The sequence below is a fragment of the Gouania willdenowi genome, chromosome 22, assembly GCF_900634775.1.
Source record: "Gouania willdenowi chromosome 22, fGouWil2.1, whole genome shotgun sequence".
Taxonomy (NCBI): domain Eukaryota; kingdom Metazoa; phylum Chordata; class Actinopteri; order Blenniiformes; family Gobiesocidae; genus Gouania; species Gouania willdenowi.
In genome coordinates this window covers 18,395,663-18,410,873 of record NC_041065.1, presented here as the reverse complement: position 1 = coordinate 18,410,873, position 15,211 = coordinate 18,395,663, and the positions used below count along the sequence as shown (strand labels likewise).

The following is a 15,211-nucleotide window of genomic DNA, read 5'->3' as shown; positions in this document are numbered from 1 at the left end:
TATTTTCTCATTTGTGGTCATTTAATCATTTACACTATTTTGCTATCAAAAAGTGCTGTTTTTCCTATTGCATATTACTTATTTTAAAGGTTATGCAAAATAGTCTTTTAATCAGTTTGATGTCATTTGACGTATTTGTGCTATATTTTATGTATTTTAACGAGAACTTTGTTTTAAATTGTTTGTGTTGTGTTTGTTTTGTTTTTTTTTGTTTTTTTTGCAAAAGTTGTTTTTCTGTGTGTGTGTGTGTGTTTGATGATCCACCACTAGGGGGCGACCCTGGACCCCTGAAGCGCCACAGCTCGATCTGTGTTGAGTTTTTAACCTCCAGCTGTTTTAATAGTGAACAAACAGCTGCACACACTGATACACCTCCTCCTACATGCTGGTTTCCTCTCATACACACACACACACGTTTGGCCCCCAGTGTGTGTGTGTTACAATAGACACAGCAGAGAGACACAGCCAGTCCTGATAGCGATCCCACGCGGTCTTTCACCTCCATGTTCCTGATCTTTGGACCGGATTCAGCTTCGGGATCCCAGACCTCATCACGGTTCAGTCGGACTTAACTGAGCCCCTGAAACTTTACAAGGAGGAAAGAAAAAAAAATAAAAGTCTGATTTCTGAAGTTTTCCTGCCAACATGGATCAGATCCCGAACAGAAGCTCCTGAACTTTTTTCTCTGAAGTAGATTTTGGATGAAAGTCTTTTTTTTTTTTTCTTCAGAAGTCGCTGCTCTGCTTTGATAGAGAGATGTTCTCCACAGGATGCTTCATCATCACAGGCCTTTTTTTAGGCTTCGTCGCACAGTCCCGGTGTGTGACCGGCATCGACCGGGGCGGAAAGGGGTTTTTGGAGAACATTTTGCACTTTTATGGAGAAAACTCGTCCATCAGCACAGACCATCTGCAGGATCTGCTGCTGCTCATTTCACACAGAAGATCTCAGTCTGTGACTGAAGGAAATCCACTGGAAAACCAAGAGGTGGGCACTTTATTAGGAATTCATACATGAAATATTGATCAATTATGTAATTATTCCCAGATTAAAAAGTATTGTCTGAAATATACTGTTTTTTTAAATCACAGTTTTATCATATTTTTTAGACTTTTTTTTAAAGTTCTGATGGTAACAAAACACATATATATCTATATCTGGGCCTGTGAATTAGTTATTGTGCAAGTCAATTGTGATCAATGATATAAATTGACCATAAAATTACAAAAAAAATATCTGATTATTATGTTAATGATCATTTGTGTTGGTTTTAAAAGCAACCACACACCCACATTATAGGTTTTTATATCTACAACTTTTCACGTATTTGTGCAATAAATTATCCATAGAAACAATTACAGCTTAATATTTCAGACTTTGAATGAAAAAAACCTAACTTATTCATCACTATTGATTAGATTTATTGATTACTATATACATATGTGTATATAATGTTGACCAAGTCATGTAAGCAATCATTATAAACTCTATTGTTTGTTTTGTCTTCTTTATAGACGAATAGTATTTCAAAACAAAATGTGTTTTATGTGTATAACAGATGAAACATGTATAATATATATGTTGCATCTATTGTTTATATATAAATATATCAGATTCTAATATAAACACTGTGTGAGCTTTATTGTGATGTTTGCAATTTGACAATAAATGAAAGTCTAAGTGTATTTTACATGCATATTTTTGTGTATCGATGAATACATACATAGACATAAAAAACAATGTATATAACAACAAATATGCGTCTTTAGCTGTAACAATATTAACAAACTAAATCAGGGGTTCTCGACTGGTCTCACCCTGGGACCCACTTTTTGCCACGATCTTTAAATCACGACCCACTTTTTTTTTTTTTTTAAAGAATTCAACCAACCAAATTTAGTTTTTCACAAATAGCTGTTAAAAACACACATATATCGTCTTTTAAAAAAATCTATATATTTTATGTGCAACATGCATTTCACAGCAGTTTCTTTCAAAATAAAAGACAAGTCCAACGTGAGAGACATTAAGTATTTATTTATTTATTTATTTTTGACCCACCCAGTACAGGTTCGCGACCCACTTTTGGGTCCTGACCCACCAGTTGAGAATCGCTGATCTAAATTATTTTGGAGTATGTGTTTTAAGGAATGGTTAAATATGTGCATCTGTGTATTTTGTAAGTTATTTTAAAAATAATTACTCTTTATTTTCACCTCCTAGCTTCTGGTATTTAATGGCACTTCAGACATTATTTTTATTTTTGGAGAAAAGACAATAATATGTATTTTTTTGTACATGTTTATATGCATAGTTATGGTTGTATTAAACTATTTATTTTATCTGAGGAGGATTTTGACTCTTTTTGACTTTCCTCTGAACAAATATATTTTTCTCTAAGGCCTTTATTGTAGTTTCATCACATTTGCATATGTGTTTTTTTTTTTGTTTTTTTGCAGGAGCAATGAAAGACGTTCTGTTTGTACAAGGAGACAAAATAGTGGATTCTCCTTTGATTCGTTATTGAGACTTTTATTGTGTCATTTTTCATGAGAAAAGGATGTCGGACTGCTATCGTTTGTGAGAAAAGAATCCAAAAAAAACAAAAAACAAAACATTCCTGCTGTGTGTGTAACGTTGTGTCCTGTCCCTCCAGTGTCCCTCAGCCGAGCAGATCCTGGACCAGTTTGGGTTCAGCAATGTCAGTCAGCTGACTGTGGGCCATCTGGGGACTATCTGCCCCGCTGTGTTGACCCAGGTGCTGCTGCCCTCCTGCCCCTACACCCGCCCCAAAACCCTGCCGCCCGTCCACTACTCTGGTGAGTTGCTTCACGCTGACGCCTGCTTATTTGTCCAATGACTCCCAGTAACAGAGCGAGGGTGGTTTGCTTTGAAACACTCTGGGACACCAACACTGAGGAACCTAGAAACCCATCAAAGGCTTTAAAAACAGATTGGATGAAAGTTGACTTTATTGTCACTTAGCAACAACCATTTCTGTCTTTATTCTTATGGTTATTTACATAAAAAGTACTGATATACCCTACTCAAGTAGAAGTATGTAAGTAAGTAAGTCATACACAGTGTTGGATAAAATTACTCCAAACTTGTAATATATTTATATTATTAGTTACTGGGATAAAAATGTAATATATTTTAATTAGTATATTAAACTACTTTAAACTAAACTATATTAATCATCTTTTTTTCCTCAAATAATTGCAAACAGTGAGAAAACAAAGCAAATAAGCACTTAAATTAAATATGCATGTAATATATTACCACTTTACACTTTTGTAATGAGTTACACTACTGAGAGTTACTTCAAAAAGTAATATATTACTATATAGGGCTGGGCAAAAAAATTGATTTCATCGAATTTGTAGATAAAAACAATTTTTATTTTGCAAATTTGAGTTTTAAAAAAAAAAATTTAAAAAATTTTCATCCACCACAGTTTTTTCAGACTTTTTTTTTTACATGTGTTTATCCTTTGAATAGGCCACATGTGTGCCACAGGCATGTTTAATTTTTTAATCTCACTATGCTGAGATGCTAAGGGAAGAGTTTATTATTTTTTTTAATTGTATTGTTATATGTTGTAAAATATGTAGTTATCTGATTTCTTAATCTGAAAATTTCAGCTACTGTGAAGTTGCTGTTGCACTTTTGCTTAAACCTGGGTTAAAAGCTTGAAATAGTTGAATGACAGAGCCTCGTTTACTTCATATTTTGGGATTGTTCTATGCATTTTAACTCTCGAGGACAATCACAGCAATAAAGTTGCACTTTTGACAATAAATCTGATGTCTGCAGTCATTTTTAAGTGCATTGAGAAAAAAAATTGAATCGAAACTCAAATTTTTCTTTAAAAAATCTGAGATATATTACAAAAATAACTAGTTTCTCCCAACACTGGTCATACAAAATAGTAATACTCAAGTAAAAAAAAGTAGCTCTATTAAATAGTACTCAAAGTAAAAGTTACTAGTTACTTTCACACACCACGGTCATTTTTTTGGTAATAAATCTTGCCACGGTTCCCTTGCATACGGTAAACATCTCATGTATGAACTTCAAAAAGAAGAGACCAAATCTTTTTTTCCATCTGTATAAAATGAAATGTTTGTCAAAACCTACTATTCTCTTAAAAAATAAAAATAAATAAAAATAACACAAATGAATTAAATTCAACATAAAATTTTTTTTTATATTAGGCTGTAAGTATAGCTAAATTTATTATCTCTAAAGCAAAGAAAATAACCTTCATTCAATGCTGTTTTGGCGCCGTGCATTACGTTTAATCTGATTGGTCGTTTATGATGCGATGCATTTGATTGTTGTCTGGTCATTTCAGTTTTTTGTAGTTTCACAATGAAAAAAGTACAATTTACTCAGTGACAGCTGGGTGTAGAAATGTAACAAAAATTTCTTTACGTCTTTTAAAACGTACTTAAGTGCAAGTAAAATTGCTGATTTAGAAATATGCTAAAAAAAAAAACAACTCAGTTACAGTAATGTTAGTACTTGTAATTCGTTACTTTCACCTCTGGTTATTTATAGTGTAGTTGTGAACATACTTTAACGTTTACATACATGAACAAGAAATACTGTCAGTGCTTACATATCATGACTGGTTGTGTATATATTCTAATGAATGTGTGTATGTTTTAATCTCATATGTGCGTTCATAAATATTCATGTGAGTGTAGTATATATTCGTGCTTGTCACCATGTTTCTTTTATCTGAGAGCCTTCAACCGTCAACTTTTATCTACCTTATTTCTGGGCCTGCTACTTTCAGATTGTGGGTGCAACCTCCTGCGTGATAAATAGATGATATCGTGAAGGGCTTTTCAGGTTGACCATGACTCTTTCATGGCTACTTTGTTACAAAAAATCTAAGACGAAAAAAAAAAAAAAATACATGATTGTCCAAGCAACTGCTAATAAATCTCTCTCCTTTGATGTATTTGTGCTATTAAAACATTTAATGAACATGTTAAGTCTTTACGTTTTTATCGTAGCACCTCCTATGGGGTGCCAAATGTAAAAACTTGGTCACTTTTTCATAGCCGACAAATTTTGAACATTTAGCTCACTTTCCTCACATTTTTTTTCTATCATTTGAGACAGAAATTCATGTAAAACAGCATGTTCTATATCATTGTTAAAAATGTTCACACATGAAAAATAAATCCAAATGTAAATCTTACACTTGGCGACCGATTTAGCATTTATATTTAGATATAATATTTAGATATAAAATTTTAATTTAGATTTAACATTTAGATTTAGATTTAGATTTAACATTTAGATTTAGATTTAATATTTCGATTTCGATTTAACACTTATTTTTACATATAACATTTCGATTTCGATTGAACATTTATTTATTTATTTATTTGTTTTTTACATTTATATTTAACATTTACATTTATATTTATTTTTTGTGTTTCCACATTTTTTAGCAATGATATAGAACATGCTGTTTTTCATGAATTTGTTTCAAACGGAGAAAAAAATTAGCTGAATGTGAGCCAAGTGAGCTTGATGTTTAAAGTTTTTCATAGCTGACATATTTTGAACATTTAGCTCACTTTCCTCACACTCGTATAAAACAGCATGTTCTACAGTTCTTTATCAATGTTAAAAATGTGTACACACGAAAAATCATTTTAAATGTAAATCTTACACTTTGCGACTGATTTAAGATTTAGATTTAACGTCTATTTTTAGATTTAACATTTACATTTAGATTTGTTTTTCATGTTTACCCATTTTTACCACTGTTACGTGTTTTTTCGTCTCTCTCTCACAGTTTGGGGTTACGGGTTTCTTGCTGTCACTGTGATCAACTTTGCCTCGCTGCTCGGCCTCTTTCTCATCCCATTCACGAAGAAGCCTTATTTCCCCAAAATCCTGACCTACTTCATCGCCCTTGCCATTGGGACGCTCTTCTCCAACGCTGTGCTGCAGCTCATACCCGAGGTGTGTGTATGCATGAGGCCTCTGATAGAGAGGAAAACACACGGAGCTGGAGCTAATGCAGCACTTTTCACCTGCAGGCTTTGGGTTTTGACCCTAAAGCAGATAACTACGTGGCCAATGCAGTGGGCATCTTCGGAGGGTTCTACCTGCTTTTCTTCATGGAGAAGATCCTGAAATTGGCTCTAAAGCTGGAGCCTGAGGTAAAACTCGACCTGTTTTTTATGAGTCCATCCCAACTAGGGGTGTTAAGAAAAAAAAGATTTCATACTATATTGTGATTTTTTTTGGGTGCAGAGTTTAAATCGATTTTTTAAATTTAAAACATTGATTTTTTTTTTTTTGTTTGTTTATATTTAATCAATACTTTTGTGTATTTGTGCAATATTTCAGTGGTGGTTACAATGCTTTCAATGTGTTGCAATGGCTACTTAATGCCTGCAATATTTATGTAGGCATTTTATTTTCATATCATCTGTTCAGATCAGTGTTTAAACTGACACAATAGGATAAATTAATTTTTCTAAATTTAGTGCATTGTCAGCATCTCAGAGTGATTTATCCTGAATGTTCTCACTTACAGTTGTTACAATGCCATCATTATGTTGTCATGGTGACTTTGAGACTTTTACACAGTAGTTTCAGTGAAAATCAACTCGTTGCACTTTATTTTATGAATGCAGTGTGTACCACCGTATTTCCTTTTTTGAAGCAAATAGTTTTGACTCAAATTGTCCCCCGAATGATCAATATCTTCTGATGAACATATCCAGCAACTTTTTTCACGTCTGCGTTTAATTTTGATATTAATTGGGTAGAATATTGCAATATTTCACCATAATAATTTCACCAAGTATCGCATTGCAACATCCTTGCCAATACACACCACTAATCCCATCAATGTTTTATTGCTGTGTTCATGCCAGCAATTCATTACCTTTGATTTATGGTCCAAAATTGGCCCCTAATGACACTTTGTAGTATTTGAATTTGAAATGTGATGCGATAATAAGCCAGTAAAGATAATATTGACGCTATAAAATCAAATCTACATTAGTTAAGAACTAGAACAAGGAGGTCAAACAGGGCAGTGCGTTAGATATTTAGGGTCAAACAAGTTGACGACTGAAGTTTATACGTCAGCGAGTTGGAAAGCTTCTAAGAACTGAAATATTGAATCAAATCAGCGTTTTTGCACATTTATATCAGTTTTTTTTTTTTTTTTTGTTTTTTTTTTGGAGTGTAGGGTTCAACTCCAAAAATGGCATCTCATTTGACAATATTCATGACATACAGTAGAACACAATCACAATGAAAAGCTCAGTTTAATTTAAAAAAAAAAAAAATCAAGCTGTCACTTAAACTTTGAAAACCTTAAATATAATGGCAACAATTAGAAACGTTATATTTTGTCACGTTAAGTTAGCTCAGGTAAGAAAACCAATGCTAATGCTAGCTTTTAGCTCAATTAACCAGCTCTTTAATTGTGTATTTTAGAAGTGTCAAACAGTTAATACAATCAAATACACATGAGTGAGGTTAAATCTTCTATTTTCTCATCTATTTTAGTGAAAATTATGCATTTTTCAGTCATTTTCACAACATGTGTCATTTTGAGTCACTACAGTACATGGACTGTTGCCTTCAAGATCTGTCGGAATTTTCTAAATAGTCATAAAAGGTGTTTGTTCCTTTAGCCTTTGTTGATATTCATGCATTATGTTTGGCCACTGGTTGAACATGTGTACAATGATTGTTTATTTATTTAACCGAGTTAAGAAATGTAAATAGTAAAGATGTTCGAAATGACTTCCAGCAACTTTCTTTTTGTCTTCTTTTTGAATATAAATTTAACTTTTAATTCATTGGCACAACTGTTTTTCAGAAACTTCACTTTGATCTACTGACACGTTTCGACTGTCAACTGCCAGCCTTCTTCAGAGGCGTCTGCTGTTTGCTTTGATGTTTCCATGACTTCCTGTGACTGAATTGCATGAAAAACAATGCAGCGGAACAAATGCAACCATAACATATTAGAATAAGAATTGCTGGATTTATTACGCGGAAGTCATGGAAACATCAAAGTGATGATCAGCAGACGCCTCTGAAGAAGACTGGCAGTTGACAGTCGAAACATGTCCGGAGGTTAAAGTGAATTTCCTGAAAAACCATTGTCTGAATAAATGAAACCTGAACATGTTATGTTCAAAATTAGCTCCTTGCCTATACCCGACACTTGATTTTTGATATTAACCGATACCGATATATTTTAGGTCACGTTATATATATTTATCATCATTGAATTAACTCATTAAACTTATCATTTTAATGTAATGTCCTACTGGATGTAATTCACATAAAGCATCATCTGTACAAAATGGGAAATGAATCAACTTCAGCTATGGGAAAATTTGGTGGTGGGGGTTTAGTTTTGTGTTTTTTTGCAAGAAAAAACATGCGTATTTGTCAATAAATTGATTATTCTCCCGTTGGTGTGTGAATGGGTGAATGAGCTGATATTGTGAAGCGCTTTGAGACTACTTCAGTTGGGATAAAGCGCCATATATACGTAAATAAGGTCCATTTACCATTTTTATTTCAATGTCAAAAGTTTAGGCAGAAAAACAATACAAATGTCAGCCAATCTTACATTTTCTGGACAACAGTAGACGATATTGTTCTGCTGATAATATCGCCCACCTCTAATATCGTAAAAACAATGTCTCTGGAGGTTTTATCCACTATTTTTTTCCCACACAGTGTTTCTAATGTTGTGTTTCAGCATGGCCACAGTCACTTCACTCCTACCGATCATGAAAACTCTCTCCAAAACGGAGATGTACCCTCGAAAAAGGACTCGGTCATGTTGACCAGCATCTCCAGCATCTCCACCATCTCCACCAACCAGAGCAGCCCTGAAGCTCCGCAGAGGAACGGGACACCGACGCAGGTAGACGGTTGCTCTGTACCATTAAAAAGGTCATAATATCAGCCTTTGATTCATGACGGCATCATGAACCTGCAAAGAAGTCCACCTCGGTGCTTTATCTAAAGAGTGCCTCAGCTGTTTCATCTTATCTGCTGTCCCTGTGTGCGCCTGATAGAAATGTGCAGTTAGTCACTTTGCACAATCAGACACACCCAGTGGGAGTCCATCAGAAGGTCTGGGAGGGTCACGGGTTCATACCTGATGTGCAAAAAAAATCGTCAAGTATTAGACAGTGTATGGAAACTGATGGTGTTCCTGTTTTTATTTTTGGGCTTTGACGTAATTTATGAAGCCGTTATCAGACGCACAGAGCAATCAGTGCAGCTGTTAATGTTTAACGGTGACGTGTTTTTTTGGCTGCGAAAGGATCAACGTCCTGAACAGACTTTCAGATCACAGACGAACAACGAGCGGCCAAGCAGAGCGGATCCCTCCGCCTCCTCACAAACGCACAATTGTCCCACTCGTGCACAAAGAGCCTTTGTTTGTCCGTGAGGGACAAAAAAAAAGGATGTTTTGTCTTTGCCAAATGTTTAAGCCGAATTCCAAAGGTCCTGTTCAGGTTCACCTGAACTCAGATGTGACCTAGATATTTTTCACGTGTATCTTCAACTCCTGAACATCACCTTTGTGCCCCCGCATGTAAATCAGGGTTCCCGCGGATCCTTAAAAGGTCTTAAAAGGCATTAAATTCATGAATCAATGTTTCAAAAGTCTTCAATTTTAACACATAATAAGTAGGATTTTATGATTGTAATTAGTCTCACATTTCAAAATAAATGGTAATATTAGGTTTTAAAAAAATGTATAAACAACATGGAAAAATGTAAATTTAATGAAAATTGCCTGTCTAACAAAGATTTTTCTTAATCGCTTTTATTTTTTGTCTTTTTGCTGTTTTATAGATTTCTGGCTTTTTTCTATAAATATAGTCATCTTGTGTGTTTTGAGTGATTTTGATTATTTTTGTGTATTTTACTGTCATTTTGTGTATTTTTGTGTGTTTACTTTGGGGGCCGCCTGTTGCACGTCTGCACTAGACACTGGAAAAAATTGACCCTAACCCTATGTAGCGGTTTTTTTTTCTTTCCTCAATTGTGTTTACTGTGAAGTTGGTCTTAAATTTAATTTCAAATGGCCATGAAAAGTCTAAAAAAGTCTTGAATTTAATTTGACTAAAGCTGGAGGAACCCTGTAAATATGTATATATCTATATTTTTATAGGATAAGAATATATATCTATATTCTATACTTTTTATATAATTTTTTCTATTTATATAGAGCCTCTATTATTGTATTGTCGTATTTTATGTCCTTCATTACACTGTTTTTTTTTGGGTGTCTTTTGGGTTTTCTGTGTGTTCCCTTCTATTGTCTGTTTTTTTTTTTTTTTTTTTGCACTTTATATGAGCTGTAATGTAATGTAATGTACATTTTCCCACTGCGGGATCAATAAAGTTACTACTTTTAAAAATAAAATGTAAAAAAACACCATGATGAGGTCTCTCAAATGCTGAAAGCTCCAAGTTCTCTTCCCTACTGATTCCACATGTGGTTTCCTGTCTGTCTCTGTGTGTCCGTCCGTGTCCCATCAGGATGTCCAGGCGTCACCTGTGATGTGCCACTGGCTGCGTGGGCGCCACATGGGCAGCATTAAGACAGTGGCGTGGATGATAACGCTGAGCGACGCGCTGCACAACTTCATAGACGGCCTGGCCATCGGGGCTTCATTCACCGTGTCCATACTGACAGGTTTCAGCACGTCCACCGCCATCGTGTGCGAGGAGTTCCCACACGAGCTGGGTGAGCTTAAGACAAACATCTCTATCCGATTATTTTGTGAATGCAAAGCAGAGATTTGTAAGATGCTAACACTAAAATATCATCCACATTCTACTCTACACATCTACAGTATGTTCTTTGCAGAAGTTTCATTCTGACATCATGCATTTATATTAATTTTTAATGTAACCCTGTTTGCTGCATGCAAATCTTAACCGTTTTACACCATGTAAAATTCAAAAGCTTCTGCTGCTTAGTGACAATGATAATATCTAACTTGTGAAATGCTCACTCTCTTGCTTTTAATGTCATTTCAGCTGCTTTTGCAAGCCTTAGAGTGCTTGATTAGATCTGCTCGATTGTGGCAGCTGCTGCTCATGAACTGTAAAGAAAAAAACTGCTGTTAAAGCTTAAATCCTGCAGCTGCAGCTATAATTTGTGGCTTAAAATGTTGCTACAGTCTTCCTCTTTCTTAAAAATGTACATATCGTGGGCATGCTTAGCATCCACCCCTTACTTTGCTTCCACGTGCACGACTTTTATCCTGAGACCTCTATGGGCAGCTTTAGCTCAGTGTGATCAGAGCCTGTTTCTACCAATCCTCAATGTCTGTAATCTTGACTCTGACTAAATATTTGTTGATTCCTCAGTGACTGCGTAATAAGTCAACATAATGCTGTTTAGTACTGTCTACAAGTATCTAGGCTTTTGGTGTTGTGTACAAACTTCTATTTGTTGACAATAACCAAACATAACAAACATAACAACCCTGGATCAATCTGACACTGAGAATGTTCATGTACATACCTTTAATTTAAAATGTTCTCCTGCACTACTTATCAATGCTCTACTGCACTATTTTCCTTTTATTATTATTATATTTTATTCTTATCTTTCTTTTCTATTATTTTCCTTCTTTTTATCTTTTTTTATTTTTTATTTTTTTTTTATTTATTTATTTTTTTATACTATTATTATTATTATTATTATTATTATTATTATTATTATTATTATCATCTTGTTATTTTATCGAGTTTGCACATTCTAGTCTAACTACTGTTTATATTTATACTTATGTTTATACTTATTATCATCTTTTCTAGTTGATTGTTTATTATTGAATGTTTTCACTATTGGAGAGAGCACAGTTGACCGAGTCAAATTCCTCGTGTGTACAACATACACTTGGCGAATAAAGATGATTCTGATTCTGATTCTGATAAACAACAACAGCCAAAGGAGTTGGCAATTATTTTTCGCATTCCCACTTGCATTGTCGAGGCAATGCAATTTTTTTCTAGTTTGTATACATTTCTAAAAGAGACCAAAAATCAAATCATTAAATGAGAGCTGTGATGTACCATGAGAACAGTTTATTTTCTCATTTTCAGGATTCCGATAAAAATGTAAAGGATTTTGGGTGGAGCTTCCTGTGTGAATACAAACAAAGTTATGGGTGTTTTTAGGTTAAACTGACATCCCCACTCCTCTATTTTTGTTGTGCACACAGTGAAGTTCCGCACCCACTGAACAGCGATGTGACTGTCATAAACAGATGCATTAAAACGTATGATTACACCCGTGGGTTAAGACGCTGCGCTTTGGTCTGACCGTGTGCTGCAGGTGACTTTGTGATCCTGCTGAATTCAGGGATGAGCATCCCTCAGGCCATCTTCTTCAACCTGCTCTCTGCCATGTCCTGCTACGTTGGCCTCGTGTTCGGCATCCTGCTGGGAAGCACCTTCGCACCAAACGCCATCTTTGCCATCGCCGGAGGAATGTTTCTGTACATCGCTCTGGCAGACATGGTGAGTGCAATAGATTTTTAATGCACTTTTGGTCAATCTATTCATTTCCTTTCTTTTATTTATTTATTTTACTTTTACAATCAAATGTTTTGTATGTAGTTTTGTGTGTTTTCTATTGTAATTTTGTGGGTTTTGTTGTTGTTTTGTTTTTTGTTAATGTTTTGTGTATTTTTGACGATTTTAAATTGTGTGTTTTTGTTGACTTTTTTTTTTATTTGTGGTGTTTTATCGAGGAGTGTAATTATTTTTTGTGTGTTTTTGTTGACATGTGTATTTGTGGTGTTTTCTGTGAAGTTTTACATTTGTTTTGTGGGTGTTTGTGTGTGTGATTGTGGTTGTTTTGCATATTTTTATGGCCTTTACATTGTTTTGTGTGTGTTTGTGTTGTTTTGTGATGATTTTTTTGTGTATTTTTGTTGGGGTTTTATGTTAAATTCCATTGCTGTTTTGCGTGAGTTTTTTTTTTTTTGCGTGTATGGTTTTTGTCAATATCAGAAGTTGTTGTTGATGTTTTGTGTGTTTGGCTGTAGTGTGTAGTTTGTTGACTTCCATTTATTTCTGGTGTTTCATAGTGAAATTTCTTTATTTTGTGTTTTTTTTTTTTTACGTTTGTGTATTTGTGGTGTTTATTGTGAAATATTGTTTTTGTTTTGTGGGTTTTTGTATGTGTGTGTGTGTGATTGTGGTTGTTTGGCGTATTTTTACGGCTTTTACATTGTTTCGTGTTTGTTTTGTGTGTTTGTGATCTTTTTTAGTGAATATTATTGTAGTATTGCGTGTTTCGTTATGTGTGTATCTGTATTTCATTGCTGTTTTGTGTGCGTATGGAGTTGTTTTTGTCAGTATCAAAGGTTTCCTATCATGACAACTCTATAATAAATGACTAAAGGTTAACCGTGGCCTCTAACTTCCCTTCTCATGGACACCAGAGGTGTGAAAGCAGCATTGATATCTATTTCGTGTTTTCAGTTTCCAGAGATGGACAACATCGCACGGGAACAGCGGCAGACTTCCACTAAGATCGTCTTCTTCCTGATCCAGAATGCCGGTCTGCTAACGGGCTTCGCCGTCATCCTGCTGATCACCATCTTTGCTGGAGACATCAACCTGGGCTAAACAGCACCAGAGTGCAGAGAGAAACCAAACAGCTGCTCCTGTTTCTGCTCAGGCCACTGAGCAGGAAAGTCTTTGTAAAGTGAATGTTTTGTACAAACAAAGTCAAACTTGAAGAGGGAAAGAGAAAAGCTTTTATACTTTTTACCATGAATGTAGTTTGCTCTGTCTGAACGTAAAATGCCCTTTCAATCATCACGTATGAAGTCAAGTCAGATTTATTGTGAGGAGGCAATAAATTATTTTTCTGTCGTCATTTATATTTATTAAGTCAGTTTGTGAACGTTTCAATTGTAAAGTCCTTTTAAGTGGTGCCTTATGGTTAAACAATGTGTGTTTGTGGTTCTTGCACAGAGTAAACTGTGATTGGCACCACGATCATACTTCCTATTTCAAAATAAAAGCCTGTACAGAGACTCTAACCAGAGAAACATTATTGTGGTACGACACCCACTGCCCAATGGCCCAATAACGGCTGCAAACTCTTCACCAGAGGTTCTCAACTCATGGATAAGGACCTAAAAGTGGGCCAAGCATTTGCTTTGGCAAATGAAATAAAAAAAAAAAAAAAGTTAAAATATTGTAGTTAATTTGTTTGAATAATGTTGATTTTTTAGTGTTTACCTGCTGATCAACAAGTCAGACAAAAGGTTGATGATAGTTTCATCATTTTTGTTCAACCCATTGTGTACTGTTGCACTCGTGCCATCGCTGGTTGAAACTGCAACCACTTATTATTACACATATTTCAATAGCAATAGAGCCAAACCATGCATGTCAGAGCAGATCTAGTTCATCCTTCTGGTCAATTTTGCATCAAGTTGAAATGACACCAAAAAGAGAAAAAGATGATATTTGCTTCATCTTACAACATATTAAGCTGTTTATACAGTTATTTTTGCATGAGCATTAGGTGGTGTGGAGCCTGACTAGTTTTTGTCAGCAGGGGGCAGTAGATAGCTTACAATGAGGTAATACAAATGAGGAAAATTGAGAAAGTCTAGACTAGGCTTTGGGAATTGAAGGTCGTCCTATCACGTTACACGTTACTACTAGAGGTCAGTAAGTGGTGGTCATATAACCTAAAGACAAAGTTTTAATATATATCGACTGATTAAAGTACTTTTCATAAAGGCCAATTATTGAACAATAAAAAAGGGCCTAAACTACAGATTTTTGCTCCTGAAATAGTCCAATTACAAATGTGTTATTGAATGCAAAAACATTGCACATTTTCTAGTTTTTGGTTGACTTCGGGGTATTTTATTGTGACTGTTCGCCTGAACGTGTCACCCAATCAGCGTTCAATATGAAGGGGTAATGCTGCCTTTGTTTAACCTCGTACAATTTCTGTCTAATCGCGTTTGTATTTAAGAAACAAACGGGTTTAATGCAGATATATTTAGAATTAATGTGGTTTGTACAACATGGTGGATGAAGTTGAAGTTACGAAATTTAGACTCATAATTTTGCTATTTCAAATGTTTTAACATCTGAACATTGTGTCACGTGTTTCGGAAGTGTGGTTTCT

At 34.8% G+C, this 15,211-nt stretch overlaps 1 protein-coding gene across 1 annotated transcript; it reads left to right on the top strand.

The window, feature by feature from the left end:
- Positions 1–348: 348 nt before the first annotated feature.
- Positions 349–13,936, top strand: slc39a8 (solute carrier family 39 member 8). The gene is made up of 8 exons (XM_028437938.1): positions 349–987; positions 2,657–2,819; positions 5,822–5,991; positions 6,069–6,191; positions 8,771–8,938; positions 10,573–10,780; positions 12,383–12,567; positions 13,537–13,936. Exons 1-8 carry the CDS (start codon positions 757–759, stop codon positions 13,681–13,683), a joined length of 1,395 nt encoding a protein of 464 aa, XP_028293739.1. The 5' UTR covers positions 349–756; the 3' UTR covers positions 13,684–13,936.
- The last annotated feature ends 1,275 nt before the right edge of the window (positions 13,937–15,211 follow it).